This window comes from Apteryx rowi, unplaced genomic scaffold, assembly GCF_003343035.1.
Source record: "Apteryx rowi isolate R43461 unplaced genomic scaffold, aptRow1 scaffold_94, whole genome shotgun sequence".
In the NCBI taxonomy this organism is placed as follows: domain Eukaryota; kingdom Metazoa; phylum Chordata; class Aves; order Apterygiformes; family Apterygidae; genus Apteryx; species Apteryx rowi.
Genome location: NW_020451249.1, coordinates 1,822,597 through 1,848,422, shown reverse-complemented (window position 1 = coordinate 1,848,422; position 25,826 = coordinate 1,822,597). Strand labels below are relative to the sequence as shown.

Below are 25,826 nucleotides of genomic sequence, written 5' to 3'. Positions count from 1 at the left end.
TGGAGTAACTAACGTGCTCTAGCTTCACACACTGAACCGACCTGCAGACTAACTTTCCCATGGAAGCAGCACTGGGCACTTCAGTTTTGTGCCCAGAAACTTTGCACTGGATTCATTTGATTTCTTATGCAATATCTTTTCCCCAAGAGACCCACTACACAGATGTTTGCAGCCAGATTAGAATTTGGTACAAAACTGGGTACATACCAGGCAAAAATGTGCTCTGAGATTGTCTGCTGAGGTTACCATCATAAAAATTCATTCTGGCTAGCAAGTGATAACTTTTCTTTCACTACCACCATCCTCTAAAAAGTAAGCCCAAAACAGTCTGGTTCATGGAAGAATGTGGAACCATCTTCAGAAAAAAAACTGTGACAACTGTTTTAAGTCAGCGTTCTTGTGTTGTCATCAGTCACGGCTTCAAGCTGATGAGAAATGTATGACTGGTCACTGGCATTAGGCAGCATTCAGCTGGTCTGAATTCACTTCAAATTCAACTACTTTTAGCTTCCCCAAGTAACCCAAGTCTTCTACACTCAGATACATGAATGTTCAAGCCGATTAAAAAAAWAATAATAATAAAAAATAATAATAATTCCTCCATCTTAACTGAGAGGAAAAAGCATTCACTTACAATTGCTAACATTGCAACTCATGTGGGAAACCCAGGCTGTTGATCAAAATTACTGGAAAACTGCTGCCAGAAAGGGAATAATATTTTTAAGAGAAACCTCAGTCTGAAAAATACTTTTTGGATAGATTCCAAGCAAGATTTTCTCCCTGTCCTTTCAACATGGTTCTCATCCTTCAAGGATGCAGAAAAACAATGATGACCAAAATAACTCTTCTCTGGGAGTATTGAGCAACAAGTTAGAAGCAGGAATAGTCAAAGACCATTTATACCTTTAACAAAATGATGTTTCATGTTATAGATGATGTTTTTATCATTCGGAGGCAGGATCATAAACTCATTGGCACTGCAGTATTTGCAGATAGACATATAGTTCCTCTGACAGACATTTCAATCAATGTAAGTACACTCAAATGGTGTAAAAAAAAAAGAAAGATACATACTTGATTAGTCGCAGAGTGGTCTGTCACAGGTGCCAGCTGCACATATTGGACTTGGATGTCACTCCCTTGGAGCGGGGATCCATCAACACCCCCTGATGCAGGCTCAGCAGATGCAACAGCTATCAGCTGAGCACCCTGCAACACCTGCAGGCAAAGCAAGGGAGAAAGCATCTTGTAAACAACCATACTCAGAAATGCCTTATGAAACATCTAACTTAAAACAGATGCAAAACCAAAGATGATAAAAAATACACAAGAAAACCTGTCTATCAGTAACAGTGACTTTAAATCATGTGGGTTTCCAAGAGGTTGTGCTATACATATCTCATACTAGATGCTTGCTGCATTTTGCTTACAAGATCTGGATTCTTTCAACTCTTTACTGAAAGGATTAATAAGCAACGTACCTGGAAATGTTTAACTCCCTTATGATTCCATAATACAAACCAGTTCTGTACTCTACATGTATCAGCGCTAGCAAAGGAACAAATCATCCTTGAGGCCTAGGCTAAATATGTCAGTTTTAATACTAATTTTTTTTAACATTATATCATCATCTGTTAGTACATACAGAATGAGACAGTTCTAATAAGTAATAACAGTTAGCACACTAACTCCCCAGTCTAATTACTATGAATGTTTTCTTTGAGCGCATCCAATTCCCTCTAGCTTCAGTGTGAGTTATACCACTAACCAGAGGAGAAGCAAGACTTGCATGCTTAAAAGGCCCAGTGGGAGACAAAACAGAGCACTGCCGTTTCTATATATATTTGCCGTTAGCTCAAAACTCACTGACGCTAAATGAAAATTGCTCTGCTTATTCTCATGGGCCTCCAGACCAGCATGTGCAGTACTGTGCGATCCAGCTGCTCAGGTCGCTCACAAGTACATGGGGCAGGTGCCGCAGCAGACCTGACCTCTAGCTGGACTCGCAAGGAAAACTTAAGAAATCCCATGCAATCTGCTGGTGAGGATGAAGCAGAGCTTTGCGGCCAGGGACCACAACACTGATCTGGAGTAAGCTGGTTTAGAACTTTTTCTGCTTGATTTTATGATGGCAGAAAAAGAGAAAGAAAGGAAAAAAAAAAAAGGACATTGGCTTCACTTTTTTGTCATTCTTGGATCCTCAGGTTCAACAACAGAGGATAGAAGAAAGGCTTTGGTGGAAAATCAGATTGCTTTTTGTTTAGTTTTGCTTGTTTAGGGATGCTGCCACCTCCTTACAAGGAAATGCTGAAAGACATTTCAAAAGATTTATGATTCTTTTAATATGTTCTTCAAATAATTATGGAAAAGTTTTTTGGTGAGCTGTTTACATCTAGAAACACCAGTTTTCAGAAGTATCTAACAGTTACTGCCCTAGCGATAAATGAAGCCTKGCTAGCTGCTGAAAAAGCTAACTGATGATGGAGATTCATAATTTTGTTAACGACTATTGCAAAGACGAAGCGGGTTAGACTAAGCACGTGATAACATCAACAGCACAAAACAATGACACTGAACAATGCTTTCTACTGCTACATATATACAGACACAGAGCCAAGATACTCATTCGCACAGCCAAAGGCATTCAACTTCTGACAATTCATTATTATTGTAACGATGATGTTTCTATTGTATACGAAGGCATAGATTTAGTAATTACTGCTAATTAATGTTTATGGTCATTGATTCTTTACACATCTTCTTTTTGAGTGATCAAGATTATAGGTCCATTAGTGGCTTCAAGCAACCAAAGAGCAGTTAATCCATCTATAAAAGTGCTCACTTAAAAGTGTTCTTGCGATTAGGCTAATCTTAATTTACTTCTTGAAAGGGGAAACACAAATCAGAATAAAATACATGTATGTAAACAATGACAGCTCCCCAACCTCATTTTTTAAATTCAGCTCAAATATACACAGTCACTTTTAGTTTCTATATGCTRTGAATGCTGTATTTTTGAACTGTGGTATTTGAACCACACCAACCAAAAGATGTCTTTCAAATGAGAGAGAGAGAACAAAGAACAAAAATAGCATTCTTAACAGAAGTTTTTCTTAACAAAGTATGATTTCTCAGCTGACGTGCAGGTGGGTGGCCATGAAGGAGTGGGTAGACCAGAATTTCTCTAGGGAGTGTGGGAGGCAAAAAGGTGACCTCTATAAATGACCTTCAGAGGTGGTGTCGGGATTTTATAGGGATCTTGGGTGTTCTGAGATACAGTCAGCAAACGGCAAAAGGATGCTACATTTTGTTTGTACAGGAGTAAGCTAAACCCTCTCTTTCCACAGTATTTATTCTGGAACTATCCGACATGTACAGCAGAACGGCTCCACAGACTGTCCTATTGATTATCTGCAGGTCTTAAACAGATCTTGTCTCAACGGTTATTTCTGAACTACAAACCTCGRAACTATGGGGAGTGACCGAACTAGCCCCTTATTCTTGTAATCAAACTGTTTTACAACAGCGAAGCTTAAAACTTGTAACAGCACCAGCCTCTGYGTTTTATGGAAGGCTCAACATCGCGCTCCTGCAGCGGCGCGCTTTAAAACAACTCCTGGTTATGGCACATACTCTGGAGGAGACCAAATAACTCTCCTACCTGTCATTTTATACTAAATATACTAAATTCCTATTGGTAACCTACCTTTGCCATCCTACCTGCAAAAAAATTGCGATATTTGCATAAAATACTTTTTTCCTGTCAAATTACACTTTCTCTATTGCTTTTATGCAAATGGTTATGTGCTTTTCAAATTATATCTTTCTGCTGGATAAACTATTTGTAATTAAGCTTTCATTCACAAAGAAATCGGAAGTGTTTTTATAGGGTATGAGGATGTAGCTCAGCTAGTTTTCATAGAGCTAGAGCGGGTAACAAGCCCAGGTCAGCATGGGATGACAAAGCCCAGCCTTACACATTTCAGCTCATTAGGTCTCAGATTCCTTGCTGCCGTTCCTTTCCCCCAACTAGCCAGATTAAACCAACTCAGTTAAGCCGAAATGTGCTCCAGTCACCACTCTAGCCCAGAGTCGCGATAGCTACGCGCATTGCTCTTGGCTTCCAGTTCTRCAGCTTGAAAAAACAGATGGATAAATTGGAGACACAAGACCTCAGAAACGATAAATTTGCTACTAGCGTAGTTTTTCCGTCTTCGTTGTCTCCTATTTGTGCAGACACCGAAAGGATTACAGGCTTCAGTTTTCAATAATGGAAGGTGAGCTGACAGAGCAAGGCAGATTAATTTCCACTAGTATTATGCCAAAATATTTGGATTTTGTAAGCCAGGGGATTGGCTCTAAATTGGATGTTACATTGATATGTTTATAGAAAGAGCTTAGAAGYTGTATCCCGAGTACTTTCTCTACCTTTTCTCTATCAATTGCCTGCTTCATTTTTTTTACAGAACATCAGGCTTAGAAACCCGATCTTGCTTTTAGGAACCAATGAAGAAAGCAGCCCAGCAACAGAGCTACGTAGCATGTAGGGTGCAAATGCAGAACAGAAACTCAATCTAAAGAGCTTTTCACCGCTTGATTCACATAAACAAATCAGCTACTGAAGACATACTACTAAGCAGCATGTTTATTTTGGGGTTTAGGGAAAAATCATTCTTGTACCAACACATTAATTAGAGAAAGCAAGCATGCAAGATGCTTAGAAGCCACAAAAAGGCCATTTTTCAAAACTAAGAACCATTTCACTTCTTTGGGCTTCTCTTTATCCATTTGTACACCAGGCCCAGTCTACTTAAGGTATGTTTATGCCACTTCCAAAAAAGAAAACAAAAAATCAGTCTGGACTTCGAAAATTAAAAGCAGAACAATCTAATGCTGAAAAGGATTTCTTAGTGTTCTCCACCTAACAGGCAGTAACGCTAACAGTTGTCTTAGATTTCTTTAAATACTGCCTAGCTTGTTATTGGAGCATAACTGGCCATATAAACTAGCCACCGAACAAACGAGAGAATGCAGGCAAAAATAGGGCAAAAATCCCACTCTTAAATTAAACCATCTGACAGAGTTTTCATGAAGAAACAAGCAACAAGTTCACCTCAATGTCTGCAGAGTTTGCAGACTGCAGTCTTAACAAAGGGACTATTCTCCCATTTCTGTCTGAACTGCTGCTCAGCTTCTGAAATTGAGACACAAGTGGATGAGAGTAAAAGTGGAAAATTCTCATCTTGACCCATCTTTTTTGTTGAAAGGGATTTGGAAGTAAAGCTGTTTCTGTAGTCATGATGGCCCAGTACATTGTGTTTTAGCTGTTGAGCCAAAGCGAGGATCAATCCAAATGCAGTCTCAGCCTGGAACATTTGATCCCACTCCATATGTCTGAACACCTCCGTGTCAAACATGACAAGATGACCTACAGCATACTAAAGATATCACTTAACTAATCACACTGTACTCAAAAGATAACACAATTTATCAAGAATCTCAAGCTCATCCAGATAGGAAAATGCAACTGAACTGACAGTAAAAACAGCAATAAATTACATTTTCTCTAGGTTCTACAGGAGACTAAGACAAATTTATTACATTTCTGTCTCATTTTAAAAATACGCTAGAAGTTTATTATGCCGAAGAACTATATTCCCACTTTCTACTTGTGACAAACAGTACTATCGATCAATCTTTCGTTCAGAAAAAGCCTAACTCAGGCCAGTGGAGTGGCAAGTTTTGTTATAGTCTTTGAAGTCTGCTTGCATTTGCCTGCAGAGAGGTTGTGAACATTAAAGACATAAGGGACCAATGACATAGCGGAAGCCCACCCATGCTGGGGCTGGTGCAACTGCACGGCTCCTGGTTGGCTGCTCACTTGACCCTCCAAGACCACTACTTTAATTTTGTAATTCTTATCTGCCATTGACCTTAAAATAAAGGAATTGTACCAAAAAACTAAACAATCTGCCCTTTTCTTCCCAATTTCACTGGGCCTCTCGGACATCCTGCTTAAGCTAACTCAAGTCACAACCAGAGTTCAATTCAATGTTCAAATAAGAACAATTCTACAAATGACTGACTTAAAAATTAAGAAGCAGACAAAAAAAAGGGTTTTGTAAACTAATTCAGGAGAATATTTTAAAAAGAAAGTACATATTTGGTCATCTACTATTGCCTAATGTCCACGGTAAAATGTTTTTTGTCTTGACAGMGACAAGATCTTTAGCTCTCGCAGAGCTGGAGTACACTCTTTACATGACATGATTGCACAATTATTTCCACTGTAAATGTAAGCAATACACAGCTGGAAACAGAGTAGCRTGCTGATTTTTTCAGTTCTCTCAGCTTGCAGCTATAGTCATGGATACATGGTTTTCCTCAAATAGAAAAACTAGTGAAAAACATGTATCAAGGGAAAGAAAAATCAGAATACTTAAGGGAAATACCTGTAAAAAGATAATGAATATGGGACTTCTTAATACATTCTTATCTAACACTGGATGAATTCTTGCCAATGAATTTCTACAATTGAACTCTTCCCTTTAAAATGTTTAGATTTAATTATGGTAAAATTTAAAAAGACTGACATGTTCAGTTCTACAAAGTCAAGCTCTGATGTATCATGTATGTACGGGTTCTTACCAAGGGTTTAACCAGGCTCCATCCCCTTAGTATATCACTTATGAAACTAAAAATCTTGGAATCTACCTTCTTAATTGACTTGAATCTCCGCAAACGTGTTTTCTGCTGGCACAACCCTTAGCGTCCTCAACCTAGCTGCCTCAAAGATTACCACATCACATGGTGACCATGAGCTCCCTGGTGAAGATTATTTGCCTAAACTAAAAATCAAGCACAGAAGAGCAGTGGTTCCCTCACTGTCTAGTTCCATCACCCTTCAAAATAAGAAAACATTCCCTAACTAATTTCAGAAAGAAATATAAATGCATTTCTCTTAGTTTTGATTTTTAAATGGTCCTACAAACACCAGAAGGAAAAGTATTCTGTTTAAATTCTTAAAACGAAGGGTGAACTCTTGGCATCACTTGTGAGTACAGGACCACAGTCTCTTTGACCAAGCATTTATTCTTCTTAAAACTCTATGGCTTTCAATGAGCGATACAGGAGCAGACAGATTAGATAAAATGAGCCACGAGACAAACAGACCCCTCCTACCCACTCGGAGCATATACTGCCTATCCGCCCATGTTATCTCTCTTTACAGTAGCATGAACATACTCAAGGGCTCCCTGATCAGAATTTCATAGGAGCACAGGCTCTTCTCCCACTGTCCTGAATCTCAGCCTTCTTTCTCCCTTTTCTTTTTTCTCCCTTATCCCTTCTTTTTTCCCCTCTATCATTCTCTCTTCCAARTCTTGATGATGAGGCACATGCAAGGTACTGAGCCTGCTGGCCTTGGAATTCTATTTTTGGTCCTGTCTTCAGGCAGATGTTTGCCACATAAGAGCTCATAATAATAAAATTAGTAATAATAATGAAAACCAGCTACTTTCTCTGCTTCTCTCCTTTCCATTTAAAAACCATTTTAGCCCATAACTAATAGTTCCCATTTAATATTCAACTGCCAGGCCACAAAGAAAAAAAAAAAAACAAAAGAAGATTAAAAAGTAATAGGTTTTCCTTCAGTTTCTTCCAAAATCATTCAAGCATAGTTTCCAATCATGGTTCGATTCATATCACATCCTCTGCTGATTTTTTCTTATCACTGAAAATTGTTCTTCTAGGCACCCGTAACTTCTAAAGCTGTTCTCTAGAACCCAACCTTCAAAAAAAGGTAATTGTTTTGAGATAGCTGAAGTCTGTTTACACAAAAAAGCCCCATTCCTCAGTCTGGTTCTTGCCAGAATGAACCTCCTAAAACACATTTTTGCTACTGCTGTTGTGTGCTTCTTTATTTTCTTTATTATTTTTATTAATCTAGGCAAGCACATATGTTTGCCTACCTATAAAAAGCTCAAATCCAAGACACACTGGGATTTTTGTGTCTTTTTTTCATCATTCCTTCCCATTCCTACTGCTGGACTGCAATAAAATATGACGTTTCTTTAAAAAAATGAGACCTTGAATCACCGAAAGGATGGTTGCTTATAGAACAGTGACATCTACAACTCCTGCAGTGCTTATAGTCAGCAAGCAACTACTTTAACAAGCATTGTACAAAAAAGGAGTCATGCACAGGAAACAGGAAAGATCTCAGTGACATGCTCTAATTAAAACATTTGATAAATGGACAGGTTGGGCCCAAAGGCAGAAAGACAGTTATTACAGGTTTAGATGATTCCTGAAAACCGAATTTAAGAAATATCTGCCTATTGTCCTCACACACTTTCATCACTGATAGCAAACCCACACTGATGCATTTGAAGTAACACACACRGTTCCTTCAAATATTAAGAAGCTGTGCTGATAAACATGTTCGCTTAAGTAAGAGAACTCCCTTTAACACTTTCTTTTCAGTCCTAACATTTTCTTCCCAGAGCCTTAAGACTAAAAACATCCCCTCCATACAGTGCTGACAAAATACTGTTTACTTAGTGGATTTAGAGGCTTATACAGGAGCGTACCTGGGGCAACCAGACTCTATTTAGCTGCAGAACTCATAGTTTTATTTCTTATTATTCGTTCTTGAAAACATTAGAGGTTTAGCCCAATCTAGCTCTCGGCACCCGCGGCATTTCCTAAGGAATCCAGAACGGACGATGCAGAATGCCAAATGAATTCCTCAGCTCTGTTCGTAACGACCGACTCTCCGATTCCTCCCTTCTCCGGAGCAACGTGTTCGGCAAGCTTGACACGAGACAGAGCGCAGCAGTCACTGAGCACRACCCAACCCTAGCAAACAAGTCCAGTATGGAGGATACTGAAGCCTAAAGGCAAGCTGGTAACATGATCTACTTTGCATCCTTTCCTCATTAGGCCATTGGTTCAATTTAACCAAGGTCAGCTGTATTGAAAAGCTCTTAACTGATGGTGGCTGGTCCAAAGTTATTTTGGTGATTTCACAGTCCAATTCCCATAAAACTAGCTTTAAAGTATCAACAGAGCGAAAAGGAGTGGCAGGAAGAGACAGGCTGCCCTAACCTGGTCTCGAAGACGCAGGCGTCTCTGTGCTGCGATGACGCAGTATTAATTGAAAACCATGGTAACACTTGCACTGCGTTTATCTGCTCCATATGTACACAAAGTAAGAATGCGTATAGTCTGATAAYGCGTTATCTCTCCAGGGAAAGGAATTCACATTGAACCTGTAATTCTTCAAAACAGAGAGCTGACAACATGGACCAAGGACCGCTGAGTATTACTGCATACTTTCTACACTGTACTTAAAATTAAACAATGAGTATTTTGACAGAATTACAAGAAATTTTGACAGTTTTAAGGACTAAGTTTTATCTTCCAAACTTTTAAAGATAATAACAGCAATAAAATACTGGAAGTTCCTCTCGCACTAAGATAAGGAACACAGATGACCCACAGTGTCACAAAAAGCATCTGCAGCTTTTCTCTTTCAATAACTGGTGATGAGAAACATCCAGAGGTGCGAGTAACCACATGCCAGATAACGCTCTTCCTTTGGATCGTTTATGGGCAAGCATTTTTGAAGCAGAAGCCTCTAAACACAAGGCCTCTGTTCTTTTTAAGGTGTATTTTTATGGCTGGTCTACGTCTGATTTTGAACTAAGATCACACAAAGATGCAGTAAAAAGCCAAAATATAGATCGCATTTTCTCCAAAATAATTACAAAGTATAACTTCTTATTTTTCAAGTCGAACTTGCTCTAATTACCATCCATTGCGACTGGCACCAGTATTACACATTACATGCCAGAATGTGTAACCCAACAACGCGTTTCACACCCAGCTGTCAGAGGATTTCCAAAAATTCACAAATCCTGACACCTGACTGCTGCACAGGGCTGCTCGTCGTCTAGTTTGGCACGCACAGCATCAGTTAAAGACCCTTAGGCAAAGCGGTCTTCACTAAAACCACAGCTGCTTTTGGAGTATGGCATCTCAATAGAGGACGTTCCACCTTTATTGTAAATACATCAATTGAGGCAATAGCACAGAGCATCTAGCACACTGCCCCTTCTTCTAACACTTCTCTCTCTTCCTTGCAGGGGAAGGCTTGGGAGGCAAAAGAGTATATTTTATCCCACAAAGCAGGCCAAAGCTTCAACAATATTACTATTAGAATTTTTTTCCTAGGAAAAAAATACATTACTTTTCCTCTGGCTTTATTAAAAGGCAGGTCGAGTCAATCGTATCTAGTAATCTAGGTCAGAGTGTAAAAATGACCTGTAACTTTCATTACTTTGCTTTTAATTAGACTGTCATTTACATATCACTAATTATTCATTTTCTTTCATATCTTTGATTAAAATACTAAATAGCATTAACCAAAGATATTTGTGGGAAAACGCTAGAAAATACAAGTTGGAAGGCTTACAATTAGTTTCTGCAATATATCAACTAGATTATTTTGATTAAATTTAATACTGGCTACAATCATTTGCTGCAGGACTACATTCTTAAATGATCACAACATCATGTTGGAAGTATAAATACAGCATATTGCTGGTCAAGCTCACAAAAAATAAGTAACAGCTATTTTTTAATAAAGTAATGCTGACTTACACAAAGTATGCTAACATCCTTTAATTCTTTGCTAATTACATTCTAAACATTTCCTCTAAACTGGGCATATTTATTGAATTAAAAGTCCCGTCATAATGGTCTCTGCCTAGATGGACCACATCAAAACATAAAAGTGACTGATGCCAAAGAAAAAAATTCAGCTATGAAGCAAGTTCACTTTCCACTTCAGCAAGATACCAGGTGTGGACAAGGCTGTGCAAAGAAGAAAAGAGGAAAAAACGGGTTCTGAAAGAGCCAGTGGTAATCAAGTGACTCCCGAAGCTGGAGTCCCTGAATCAAATATCGTGTTTGCACTTTACATCACCCAAAATCAAGCCGCTCCAGTCATCTATTCTCAAATATTGTAGCGTTGTACAGCGTTTCACAGAAAATAACACTGTAAACACTTCATAATGTTAAAGTAACATATTGGGATATTAAAGGGAATATATTTCCTTTAAAATAAAGGTATGTTTGATCTAAACTAACTGGAAACATTAATATAAAAGGGATTCACTGCTCTTAAGATTAGGATATCATTTTGAAGTTAATGATGTCATTCATAATGCCTTACTTAGAATTATTCCTTACTCCAACAATGACTCGCACCTAAATTTGCTATTTATTTCCTACATAAAATATGCCAATACAAAAATAAATTTAGCATATATAAGTCTAATATATAACTGTTCACAGAGAGAGGAACTCTTCCTGCTGTGTATTTCTAAGTGTGCTGAATTGAACCATGCAAAATGCGACCTTAAATCTGTCAAAACTTCATTAACTTACACCCCCCCAGAGCCATACAACTGAGAACTCCTCCTTTAAATTCCCCAAACAAAAAGCCAGGAAAACGAATATGACTTCAGTTCTACCAAGTGTGGAAAAGTGAAAAGAATAATTTCAGAGTACATTTTTATCAGAGGCATTATTTCCTTGCATAACAAATAATAAACCATCTCATCTGCTTTTACTTGGAGTATATGCTACAGCATAGCTCTGCTCAGTAATGTCTACCTTGAGATTCCCTTAATGTGCCTGCACAAACAGCTGGAGAAATACATGGAGCACATGTATAAACCGCAGCTGTAGTGGTTAATTAAACAAACTTTACCAAAATGCCCATCCCTGGCTACGGTCGTTGGACTGAGCCAGATAAATGATGGCAAATCATGGCTTAGTGCATTTAAACCTTCTGCATCTTCAAAAGCATAGGAGCCCTTTCGTCACACACCACCTTGTCCCCTGAGACCTGGCCTTCAGAGAGGCTGAAGGACGATCATGTCCCAGGGCAGCGAGGCGAAGGAGCTCCGCAGCAGGGAACGGGATGCACCAAACCGCAGCCCGTCTTGGAAGGGGAAGAGTGTAGAGGTTCATGATCTTTATTAACATTCCCGTACAGCTGGATTTTTTTTTTAATAAAGAAATAATCTGGGATCTTTGGAAAGTATTCACATCTAATTTGGCAAATAGCTTGGAGAAATGTAAGGGGCAGAGAAATCAAACAATACAGTTGATTTTTTTTTAAACAACACATTTGCTCTCACAATCACTATCTCATCCTTTCCTAAGAACAGTCCAACTGAACTAAGTGATCTGACCCGTTTTTTCTTCCACACACAGTATTGAAAAACAGAACATGTATGTAAAACCCATTGGCTTCACTATCTCTCTTCAGGTTAAATGCATCCTGCCTAAATTAAAGCGAGCAGCTAACGACATAGGTGCAGTTGGTAAACTTGAGCGTATCTCCCTTCCACTGGGTCRGCGGATGCAGGCTTACGTGGCAAGCTTGGGCTCTCTGAAAAGCCTGACAGCTCCTCAGAGCAGGGCTTGGCACTGAGGAAGAAAGGTAATCAATGTAATTAAAACTTTATCTTCAAACTATTACAGTGGCTGAAAGGGATTCAGAGTTAATTGCTATGAAATAACAGCCTAAACCAAGCTTTCTATCATGTGATCTGAATACAATGAGATTACGTGAATTCTCATATAAAAGCAGTCCATGTTTACATCAGCAAGTTTTTTGTTTTGTTTTGTTTTTTTGTTTTTTAATTCAGGGAATGATCAGTACCACAGGGGGAGAGACAACAACATGCCCACAAGCGTCAGGCCGGAGGTTACAAACCGAGGAAGCTGGTGCTGTCTAGGATGCCGTGGAGCCACATCCCACCGCAGCCAGGTGGGGTCCTTCAGTCGGCTTCAGAAAGAGGGGGGCTCAGGCCCCCAAACATGAAGGAGACACAATTGCAAATACACCAAAACAAAACACAAACTTTCACTGAAACTGCAAGTCAAAATGAGCACATGTGCAAATTAATGAGCAATTCAGCTGCAGCTGAACATTAGCAAAAATTACTTGGTTACGGAAAGAAGAGTTACTGCCTCTAAACGCACTGAATCAAATTAAAGAGGCTACTTTGAAGTGAGAGGCTTGCAAGCAAATCTATATGGCACTTCTGATTCACCTGCGACTCTATGAAGACCCTCCTAGCAAACTGCCCACCGAGGGAAATCTCCCAAAGATACGTCGGCAGCTTTGTGGTTAACTGAAAGCTCTCGTCAGATGTTGTGCTTTCCGAACTCTAATTTACAGTTTAATTTCAGCTGTTACACAAAAAGAAGTTCCAYGTATCTGCACCCGCTGGAGTTCGCTGAATTCGGTCCTTGAGGTTTTTCTCGCCCTCTGGGCTCTCCTGCCGGACGGCGCAGCCCACAGCGCTCCCTCCTCTCCCCTCTGCTTCATCAACGTGCTGCTTTCCAAGAGCTGCATGGTTGCATATAGAGATGTGACTGCAGCCAGCTGATAATCCCACAGAAAATTATTTCATAAAGCTCAATCACGTTTTGGCAAAAAGAAAAAAAAAACAACAAATGACAGAAACCTATAACTAAGGATTTCAGCTCCATTCAGCTCTCTAYGTTCTGTCACGGCTTGCAAAATCTTTTGAGTTAATTCAATCTAAAAATGGCAAAGATTACCCACATCTACACTATTGCAACATTTTAAAATGAAATGGCTTTCCGTTAGCAGTAAGTACGGTCAAATTGATGGAAGTGCTCCCAAAAGTAAGATTTTCAAGAGCAGACAATTGTTTCTACAATAATTCACTACTTTGAGAAAGACTAAAGAAGCTTTTGGCTTAATTTTTTTTTTTTCCAACAGAATGTTATTTTTGGGTTTTAGTCAACATGCAACTGAGTGTTATTAAGAAATGGCTACACAGTTCAGAGAAAAATACTACAGTGTCAAAGAAATCTTGCTAAGCTGTAGCTGCCGAGTGCAAAAGCTCAAGGAAGGAGTCAGACACGAGTGACCCAGACTCCCTCCGACTGACCCRCGCTGATCCAGGTCATTCGAGTGAATAATAAACCGTGAGTCACCCAGCAGCTGGCTGGTGGGAAATGTTTTGTTGTGACATAACGTAGCCAAGAGGGAGAGGATAACTGGATACTCCGGGACTGTCTTCCGTTACATTTTTATGTGACAAGTCCCTGCTAGCCTAATAAATGTAAATACGGCTTTAAATGTCGCACGCTGGTCACATCCTCCAGCCTCAAATTCCTGACGGGATTAGCGATGCTTCAAACAGAAGGGCAAGATAAATGCCGAAGGACTTTGCTTTAAGACAAACATGTACTATGAAATTCTGCTCAAGTCTTCAGACAATTTCAGCCRAAAGCGCAGGCAATCCGCTCATAAATAACTTGCAGCTAAAACTTGGACTCTTAGCTCTGGCGAGGGGGGACATCTCCTCTGATGAGGCTAGTAGTAAATACGCTGCTTAAAAATAGCCTGAGCAGATCCCTGACGATCTACCAGAATCGCACACATCTGCTACAATGCTTCAAAAAAATCTACAACAATTTATCAATTCCCGCTCAGAACAGTGATTTTACTTTGATTCCAGAAAGAAAAGACATTCGGGGGAAACTGCGAGTGTTTACATCATAACTGGCAGCAACTTTTTTTTTTAAATCTAAATACTAGCCAAACATCATCTGAAAGTTTGGCTTTTGTTGCTGGGGTAACAAAACACTGCTCCTACCTTACCCTGCAGGCTCAGGAGAAGCTGGGGAGATATGGATGCCCCCCCTCCAAAAAAAAAAACCCCAAAACAAAACAAAAAACCCACATGTGACAGCGGCATAAACCTTCTGTACACAGAGGACCAGAACGGCTAGAGTAYTGCAATTTCCAGGAAAAGTCCTAAGCTAAAGAAAATTAATAGGCTACCTCTTTCACTTAGTTGTAAGATGATGTGATCAGCTCAGTTTGTATCAATCAGAATCAAAGTACATAACGACTTCAAAAAATAATAATAATAAAGGGCAGAAGAAAGTAAGTGGTAGAAACAACCAYAATCAGAAGTTAACTGTAACTGGGTCTGAGCTATAAATCAAAAGTTTGGGAAGCTTATAAGTACATGACAATTAAAGAATACTGAAATAATACAGCAGTGCTCCTGCRAGTTTTACCTGAATTACCTTAAGAAGAGTTTCTCATAGAAGCTTACACAAAAAATGCCACTTCACCCTGAATTCAAGAAAAAATCCCAGGGAGGACCAGACAAAGCGTAAACCTGACAGAAGTCAGGCAACAGATTCAAACGCTCATTTGTTGATTCTTAACAAAGACGAGACCTAAGCAAAGATCCTCTCCGACCTGCGCAGATGGGAAAGGAGAGCTGCAATCCGGTGTCTGTCGTCTTTKCTTTTGCTTTTCCACCCAAAACTCAAGATAAACAAGAAGCACAGAGAGCTGTAAGATATACAAACACACTAAGTTTAATTCGCATTATGACAGGTTATAAATTTGTAAGGGCATGTGTACTCCAGAATCGTAATGGTTAAAGCAGCTAGCACTCTGAGACAAAAATGGATAAAAATTTCACAAAATTATAATCATTTTCTAATTAAGTGTATGCATCAACTTACTGTGTTTTGAATTAAAACTACATCAGCTTGACTGTTAAAAAAAGAAGTGTTAATCCTGACAAATCGATGGCAGGAGGATGGAGCGAGGCTTTTATGGTGCTTGTCACTGGTGAGAGGACCCCAGGTTTAGCCTACAGGCTCCAAGGGAAGGAAACGTTTGTTACTGTTGTCAAATCGTTTCTATGCCAGATGTGCTTCTAGTGTTTAAAAAAAAAAAAAAAAAAAAAAAAAAAAGGTAAGGCTGACCAAGAACAAACTCTTTCAAATACAAAACCCGAACCTAACCCCACATACAGAAAGGTTAAACAGAAAATCCTGAGTCTTCAGAACATCATACAGAAATTTTAAGTATCAATTTTTACAAGTGGAGAATCTGAGGCTTTCAATTTCTCTTCTGACACTATTCACCCACATACAAAAAAACAAAGAATTTAGGCTAGAAATAAACCTCGCAACGGGCTGACGGTTGAATGAAGAACACATGATGAGAACACCTAGACTTCTCACAAAACCTCTTCGAAAGATTACAGGAGGCTGGCAGGAATACAATTAAAAGAAGAGTAACAAATACCCAATTGTATCTCTAATCTTGGCTTTTATCTACTAGCAATGTTCAAGTAAAAAGAATCCAAAATAACAGAAACTTCATCTACTTCATTTAAAGAAACTATTACCCCTGGAAAAGATAAATACACGTCACTGTAAGCAGCTCAGTATGTTCCAATAACGGCCAAAAATATAGGCGTATTTAAGTGTATGTTATAAACTACATATCACGTTCCACTATAAAAAAACCTTATGCCTCATGTCAGAAATATTTTCAGACAATAGTTCTCAAGCAAACACAATAGGAAAATGATTGAGTTCTTTCATTAAAGTGGACATTCTTGTATCCATGGGCATTTTTAAAACCATCGTCTTTTTGACAAACTTAACGTGCTAGACTAACATGAAACAGTATCCGATTTCCATCGGAGTTCACAGACAAGGCATCGGTTATACCATACCTACTTCGCTCCACGGGAAGCCTTAGCATTTGGACTCAGCCTCTCCGCCGGGAGAAGCCCGTGCCATAAGGTTGCTTCGCRTACGCTTTGCCGTTCCTCTCTGCCCGCGCAGACAAATGGCTCCGAAGCCCTGGAGAAGCCTGGGAACCGGTGCTTCTTTCACATCAGACTTTGCAACGATGTAAACATGCTTTTTTCTAATTTAAAGTCATAAAATGAAAGTGAACCCTAACAGACACTCAATTTGACTAGGTCGTGTGCTAAATGTTATGGTAATGCAGATGATACTTTCCCAATTATGTAAATGAAGGCTTGGTTACTGAATTAATTTCCTCCTCTATTTTTCTCAGGTCGGAGCCAATAATCTGACATTTAAGATTTATATGAATTCTTAAAAATGTGAATTGACAGCTACATTTCAGATTGAGAAAACAAGTAAAATCACCTTTCTGGTAGAGATTTGCAAAAAAAAAAAAAATTTTTTTTTTTTTTAAAGCTTCCTTACATTAACCTATGCCATGAAGTCCTGCAGTGCTTGGGGAAGCTTTTACAAAGAAACTAACATTACAGATGATAAACTCAGCTGTTTAAATTCTGAGCCCAGAGGAGTAAAGAGGTTGTTTATCCCCCTTCGCTTCCTGAGTTGCTTACAAAATGCTATCAACTCATTCTAAACACATTAGGTAACACGTACACGCACATAAATCATTAAAAACACTGTTTTGGGGGTGGAAAACAACTGGCAGAGTCGCTGAGTGCCTCTTCTCCCTTGGGAATTAAACTTCAACCATATGTCTGCCGTCAGGGCAATTTTATTCTTCAAGAGCGACACCAGGCTCGGTAGTTCTCCAACGTTTTGTGCCGTTCGTCTGCCCAAGAATTTACCATTTCTGCTTATTTTCCACTGCAGCGAAATCCACGGCAGATGGTTACCTTGGGCTGTTATCACGGGAACCATCCGTCAGTGCTGCAGTCTCCGAACCCTCGATCGCTTTGCCGGAGGGCCGAAAGTCTCACCTTTGTGGCGCTCCCAGGTATTCATGGCCTGTGGCTGAACTTAAATCAGGGTCTCGCATGCGGCGATATATGCTGCTACCAGCTGAGCCTTTAGGCCAGCCAAAGTTCTTTGCTTTCTGCAGCGATATCCCGACAGCATTTGCATACACGTTAAACTTTCCGAATATTGTTCGGATTTTTTAAAATACATTTTTGAACAACTCTATTTTTTTTTCTGTCTGTGTGTGTGAGAAAAGGGAGAGGAATATGAAGTGTGATTTTGAAGCAGACTTCAATGAAAGCTCTGGACCCAAAACTATTGTTTTCTTAGAGCACACATCTGGTTTTCCCCAACATACTGCCAGTTCTGTAACTCAGTTTAATACCCAGCTGGGATAATGTAAAACTAGCATATAACCTAAAATAAATGCTAGAAGCACATTTTTTTGTTCAGTAATACTTGTACGCATTAAGTTCAACTTGACTAACATTTTACCCACATACCAAAAGTTTGTATCAATGAAGGGGGAAGAAGGAGGGGACAATCACACCCAAACCAGGCACTGCGCACGTGTGTGGCCACACAACTGGAAACTGGAACGCAAGCTCACAAGAGCGGCATAAAATCATGCTTTTAAAAGGTTAAAATCACTTATTTTTTACAATCAAAACACAAGTTTTTAAAGCAAAGACATCTAAAATGAGGTTTTCTCATAACATCAGAAAGAAACTATCAAAGACTAAAATACTAGAGGTCTGCAGGAACGTTCACCGGGCTGATGACAATCTTCTCCCTGACTAGCTTGAAACTTTCTTCTATTCAATCTGCGGGAAATATAAGCGTCTGGTAACAAAACTGTAATTCTTAGGAAGCTAAGCAGATTGCGGTGCATAGGGGAAGCTGCTGAACAAAGGAAGCCAAACTTACAGAATTCTCTTGTATGTAAAAATCATCTTCTTTTGGCAACTCTGATGGCCAAAACATAAATCAAAAACTGCGCAGTGATAAAAATAAAAACCTGATAATGTTATCCTCCAGGCTGCTAATAGGTAAGCATGACACAAGTACCACAGAGAGCCGAGTTTGAAAGCAAAAGGAGTTTAAGAAATTTCAGTACAAGTATTCCTTCTTCCAGCCCATTAATGCTCAAATTATTTTTACTTAAAATACCAGATTTTTATTCACACAATACCTTCACATCCTAAAGTCTGAATTTGACTCTATATGGCTGGCTGTTCTTATAGAGATGAATAGAGGCTTAAAATGGATTCAGCATTTTAGAAAAAAACATTTGGACTTGATAAAATCTGGTCCTGATACAAATTATGGTACTTACGGACCAGATTTGCAACTCTCACGTGGTTTCTGAGACTGCCTTGGGAATGCAAAATGCCAAGATGCTATTAATATAAAGATTCCTTATAGCATGTGGTCATAAAAAGCATTTTTTTTCATATCTAACACAGAATATGCTACATCTTTGTGAAAAATTCAACATACTAGATTTAAGCAAAACAAAATCATTAAGGCAACCACCCCAAATGACCTTGCTGCACTGCACCTTCTTTTCATAAATAACTTTGACGAAATCAGTAAGACTACCTGCACCTACTAAATTATTCCAAGTAACAAGGGCAGACGTGGGCCCTACATTCACAGTTAATAAGGGAAGTCTGGAAATATTCCCTTTAACATTTATAATTTCTTTCCCAATGACACGGTGTTCTTAGGAACACATTCTCCTCCTGTATTCCAACATTTTCCTCCAGAAAAACCTTTGGTTATATCTCGCTATAATCACGACAACAGGCAAAGTGCAGGGAATCTGCACAGCATACTACAGAAGTTATATCATGACCTCCATCAACTCCAAGTTTCGTGCTTGGGATCGCTTTTTTGCAGGGGGGGAGCGAAGGGGTGGAGGGGAGGCAGGGAGGTTGTTAAACCTGAGCTGCACGCAGCAGTCCCCACTACCGTGCMCAAGGGACGTCAGCTTCCAGCACACCCCGAGAAAAAGAGCTGAAATAGTGACTTTTTACAGGGACGGCGCCATCAGCCTCTTTCACTAGCAAAACCCCCACAGCTACTTCAGCATCTGCCGCAGCAAGAAGCTAAAAGCTTGGGAGAGGAGGAAGGAGTGAGACGGGCTCCCGAAGAGCCGCAGCTTACGAAGGATTCCTCCCGGGTGCTTTGCTTTTACTTACCCCCGGACGCGCACGCTGCATTTTCCCACATGTGTGATTTAGAAAATTAGATCACACAAAGCACATTAAAAACATTACACAGTAAATACACGATGGATGTACATCAGTAGCAAAATGTCACTGGAAAAGATTTATTTTAAAATGCCTTCCACTTGCAACCAAAGCCAGATGAAAAAATCTTTAGTAATGACCCATCCTAGCATTTAAGATCAATCACACACTGGGAAATAAGGCTCTATCCATGATGTAGGTGAAACCACTGTACATAATACCACATCAGTAGCCAGGCTTATCAAAGAGCAATAATAGTTAATAATTAGATTTTAAAGGGCTAACTTGAATGGTGAATTCAGCTGCCGTATTTGTCACTTCGAAACAGCCCCGCTCTTGTTTTACCCCTTCAAGCTGCATCTGATTTTCAGGTTTTTTCAGCCATTCTTCCCTTCCGAAATCCTGTGCAAGCATCAGCAGCGGCAAAGAGCAGCATTGTTCGGGCTAACGACCTGCTCCCTTACTGGTCATGGGCTCACGCCAGATTTTTTTCTGCTGAATATTGTATTAACGTGTTCAAAAATGTCAAGAAGCAACCCAAAGAAGAAAAAAAAAAAATCCTTTTCGGTGAGCTAAGTTAACCACAAGTAACACTTACAATCGAAATACTGTAATTTGAACCTTTGACAACCCTTGGTATTTCTTTACTAGGTTCAAAGCCCGTTACAGTGCTAATTTCTGCCATTGTGAGGCTGCGCTGTCGCTCGGAACCAAGCGACTAGTGACATTTTCCGCGAGGCCCGCGCAGGCCAGCCCTAGGTCCCCTCCGTGCCGTAGTTACAAAGAGCTCCTTTGAGGGCACAAGCAAGCCCCGCGCACGCCGATGTCCTCCTTTAAACCATTACACGCTGCGTTACGCAAACCGTAACTGCAGTTGCTGACGCTCGGAGATGGATTTCTCATGCACCAGGGCACGAGGAAATCATTACGCTGTACGGCTCCCTTTGGACGTTTCAGGGTCTCCGGCGAGCAAGAGACCAAAACGCAGGAGCTCAACAGCAGCGGCGTCGTTCTGCTCGTGCAGCGTGCGGCGCTGCGGTGGCGAGGAACGAACCGACGAGGGGGTGGCACACCCCCTGCTTTTCTCAACAGTTAAAAAGACTATGTATTATAACGCTTATTAACATTATGACTGGCAAACGTAACTTCTCCAGACAGGTAACAAGTGCTGAGCTTCACTAAGGCACAAATGAAATTATAAAAATTTCTGTGATATTGCAAAAACTGCGTCTGAAATTTCTTAACTCACGCAACGAGAGTTTCCCTGCGCTTGTACGCTGCAAACAGCAAAACAGCACTGTCCCGACGGGGATGAAAGCGCGCAGGAAAATACTCTGTGGACACAACTAAAATAAGGGCACAGGAATGAATCTGAAAACATGTACTCACATCATGCATGGAAAAAATATCTCATTGCTCATACATATTTCTTTTCCCTTTTTTTTTTTTGTGAAGACTCTTAAGAATAAGGGTCCAAAAAGAGACAAATTCCACTAAAAAGTTTGAGAGAGAAACTGGGAAGTTCAAAGCTGTCCAAGTCTATTCAATTCGCAAGAGGCTACCTTCAGAATAAAAATTATGGTGGAATATCGATGGCACTCAAGAAAAATATAATAAAAAACCCAGCTGCCAAGCACTGCTGTTCCTGCAGTTATACAAAACACAGGGTCAAAATGTATTATCGTATATTAAGAGAAGTATAGGACACAGTAGATAAGATTTATATCTTGATAAATAGTTGAGAAAACTTGAAGACATTAAGTTGATGAAATATTAGATTATAAGACAGTTTAGCAGTAGAGAAAACTCCAAGTAGCTTTTGCTGTGCCAGATTCTTTAAAAGCTCAAAACAGAGGACAAAAGTTCTCAGCTGAGAAGCAATTTGAAGTAGTTAAAATCGGAGAAGTTATATTCACTTCAATGTGCAAGTTACAGAGCAGTTATAGTAAGCGATATACTATGAGCAGCAAGTTTCTACGCTCACATGCAGCTTCAGCCGCCTGCCAGGAGCTGGTTGTGCAGGAAAAGCAATGCTGTTTCTCAACATCTTCCATAGGAATATTTTAGATACACAGATGAAATTCATAATAACTCACATTTGTTGGGGGGGGGGGGGAGCAAACAACAATTTTGTCATTTTTACTGTGGCTGGAAATTAGATTTCAGACTGAAAGGGAAGAACAAAAAATATTTGGTCTTATATCTAAACACATTTGTTCACTGGTTAATAACAGCGCAAGGTTTGCATCCAAGGAAAATAAAATAATGGACCCGACCTAACAAACCAAAGGGTGAGAGAGGATTCAGTCTGCGTGATATTAAAGATACAAATCATGCTAAATTACGTGCCATTAAAGAGACAGCTATGAGCTTTAGAGAGCAAAGATTTCTCAGGCTTATCCARCATGCTAAATGTTTCTGGCCTAGCTCCTTGCCTGGGTGCAGCTGCTCCGTGCTGAAGGAAGTACGAGCAGATTCTGGCCCCAGAAGCAGCGGAACGGCTCCTCCGCCGGCCCCTTCCGCGGGGACGCAGCCCGCRCCGCCCTCCTCCGCGGCGCTTCCCTCTCGGCCGCGCACCTGAGCTTGCAAAGCCGAGGACGCGCCAGCTTGCCGGCAGGTGAGCTGTGCCGCCGGCTGCGGAGGCGCCCGGCTGGCATTTTCCRTCCAGCACCTGCGCCATCGCCAAGCGCTCGGCCCCGGGGCTGCCGCGGGGGAAGAAGAGCAAGTCCCGCGGCGAGGAGACGCCTAGCCCTCTCTTTGCAACTCTGGTTATCCGGTAAAATGAGGTTTTTGCACCTTCTGTGTGGCAGGCCTGCCACAGAGACGGGACAGAAAAGACCAAGAAGAAGAAAAGCACATACTTTTTCCTTTTTTCTCTCTCTTTTTTTTTTTTTTTTTTTTTAAGTGCAAAAAGCCCCTTCGCAAAGTTGATGTACAAAACGCGCCAGACAGCCTGAAAAGCCAGGCCAGCCTTCGTGCCATGGGGGCTGAGTATATTTTAAGAGAAAAGGAACAGGAGGATGATTTTGCTTCAAAACTTAGTTAGATAAAATCTACCATAGGCCACAGAAGTACAAAAGCCACAAAATGAGTAATAAGCTGCTAATCTACACATTTCAAAGCTTTTACTCACTCAGTGGTAACAGAGGTGAATGGCCCCGCAATTACTTTAAGAGGGTATCGTTTCTATTGGTCATCTATGACTAATGTTGCTAAAAGCATCAGATTAACAACTTTTTTTTTGGATTAGACAATTTCTCCTGAYTTTAAAAGTTCTGCTTTCAATTCCTGTAACAGCACTATTGTCTATGAAGCTTTCATTTTTACAAAAAAACCCAAGAACTTAAAATGAAGAATAATTATATTTTTTTAAAATGGTAGGTTGCTACTTTTTGGATTTATGGGGTGGCATCACTACTATTTATTTGAAAAACGTAAGGATTTTGAAATATCTGGCTAATGAGGGAATAATTGCAGACTAACTCGATGACCTAAGTCCCCGGTATCCCAGGTAAATAGGAACTGCCCAGATACAGAACTTTCTCAGCAAAGTGGCCAGGACTGTGGAAACTGGCTCAGCAACCCAAGAACTGCAGGATTTCAGGAACATGATGCAGAGGAAGGACTTGCAGAAGGACTCCTGTGGGACAGGCTGAACTGAAGGAACGTTCAAAGGCCGTGAAAGATTTATTATATAATGAATCCACCTGAATTTTTCAATGTAAAACACATTCCATTTTAAACTTAACCAGATACCTAAATTCTAAACATTATAATCATTTCTCCTAAAATGTTTAGAATGCTTCCACCAAAGCAAAGAATTTTGTGGTATCGTAAGCAAGCATTATAGCAACAACAACAAAATACCAAGCAAATAAAACGAGAGACCAGTATAAAAGCCCTAACAAAATATTCTGAAGGGCAGATCACTGAACCTGATTCCCAATATTGCTTAAAGGCAAAAGTGAAGAGAAGAGAAGTTGCGTTTTACGGTATAAAAGGGGAAAAACCTTCAAAATTAAAATATGTACTAAAAATTCCTGTGCTACATGACATTCCCAGCTACAGTAAAGGATTTTGCCAATATTTATCCTTACAACTGAGGAAACGTTTTTGTCCCTTATATTAGCAGAAAATGTAACATTTTGCATCAGAATGGGTGGAAGCGTTGGCTAAGCTGTATCTTGTAGTTGCAAAACACGGCGGGGTAGCTCGCTGTCGAGAGGCAACCCGCGCCGTTTTGCAGAGATCCAGCAACCCGGGTTTAGCAGACCGGGCACACGGAGCTGGCTGGCTCATGCAGACCTGGGGGGGCCTAAGGCTTAAACTCCAGGTGGGTCCCTGGTTCTCGCACCCTTTTTCCAAAACAGAATACAATATTATCTTACCCAGTATCTAACTAAATATTGCCAAGTATTTTTATAGACTTGGTAATTTATTGCTCTATGTTGTTTTACTGTGATCATAACCTTTTTCATTAGCTTGTAAATTAATGATGTGAAAGAGTGAAAAAAAAAAAAAAAGAAGCAAGGATGAAGATATTCCAAAACTGTCATGAATGTTTTTAAATAACATTTTGAAAGCAAGTATTTATTTTATCTAAAAACAAATGGCTATTAAAGTTCCTCTACTTTTTATGTGCAGCTGTAGGCAACTGCTAGATGAATGGAACATTCTGCAGCTACCTAACAAGAAACAAGTATTTTTAGTTCAGTTATGAAGATTAAAACTCATTAAAAGACACCAATGGCTGGCTTTGGGTGATTTCTGTTAGCTCTTGGTCAACCTTTCTAGAAGGGATGTAAAGAATCAGTGATTTAAACCCCAGCTACAGGAATCTATGAAGTCTTTGGACTGCTAAAGTCTTTGGACTGCAGTTGGCTAAGAGCAAGTTTTTCTCAAGAAGGCTCGAATTTGCTGTACAGGGGTACCTTAGCTAGATTTTTAAGAAATTCACACATCAAAAAACAAGAGATTAACATGCTATTTCACACAACATGCTATATTACATATAGCAATATGTAATGCACATACTCTTACAAAGTAGTCAACAGTATCAAGCCCTAAAACTATCGCAATACAAAGACACATGTAGCCTAAAGGTTGAAAAAGAGCCTGGCAGTTTTCACTGGCTTTTATGCACTTGTCCCCTTTAGACTTTCCTGAAAATCCCAACCATCATGAATTAGCTACTGTATTTCAGATGACTATATATTTTGCTAAGCATTATTGTTTAAATTATGTATGTATATACATACATGCATATATACACACATATATGCATATAACATTTAGAATAAACAAGCCACTTCAATTTGTCAGTTAACTTAAAAGCTTCCTGAAATTGTTGCATTTGCAACATATCAAGCGATAATCCATTTATCTGAAGAAATCAAACACAACACAATCAAACACAAACACAATTGTGCTGGGAGTATCACATCTGTCAAGGTCCTCTGTCCGTCAAGAAGCAACACAAACTGCAGCGCTTAGGAACCTCCACGTTTACAAGGCAGTTGAACACAGCTGTTAGCACAGAGCTGCTCTGCAGTCTGCATCCCACAGCAGGGAGCTCTGAAGCCACAGGTGAATGTGCAAATCTAATGACTTTTAGATAACCGGTTAAAACCTGACACGGTCAGGGTATTGCAGACTTTTAAAAAGTTTTCCTATGTAATTCTGTGCACAGTAAAATGTGGTTTGCTAATTGTCCACAGAGGAAGAAAAATTGGAAGAGTTTTCTGTTATTACTCATAAGCTCCTCCGCAAGGAAGGAGTAGTAGTGCTGAGATGCGATCTCAGACAAAGCAGAAAGGAATTAAGCCTTTTTCCTCCAAAAGCAAGAAAGCGTCTTTGGCTTCACCCTTGGCTATCGCTGAAGCCAAGGAACTTTTGGACCCCATTAGTGGTCAGACGGATAAAAACAGGACAAAATCTATTATGAATCAGAGCAAAGGCCTGAAA

The 25,826-nt window shown here is 39.9% G+C and overlaps 1 protein-coding gene across 8 annotated transcripts in view; it reads right to left on the bottom strand.

The window, feature by feature from the left end:
* Positions 1-25,826, bottom strand: part of BANP (BTG3 associated nuclear protein) — a 172,683-nt gene that overhangs the window by 9,972 nt on the left and 136,885 nt on the right. For all 8 annotated transcript variants that reach the window (XR_003257908.1, XM_026091987.1, XM_026091988.1 and 5 more), the window contains one exon: positions 1,075-1,218. Coding sequence is in view for 7 of the 8 variants with exons in the window: in XM_026091987.1 (XP_025947772.1) it covers positions 1,075-1,218 (144 nt within the window). In the remaining variant the exon portion in view is untranslated. The remainder of the gene's footprint in view (positions 1-1,074; positions 1,219-25,826) is intronic.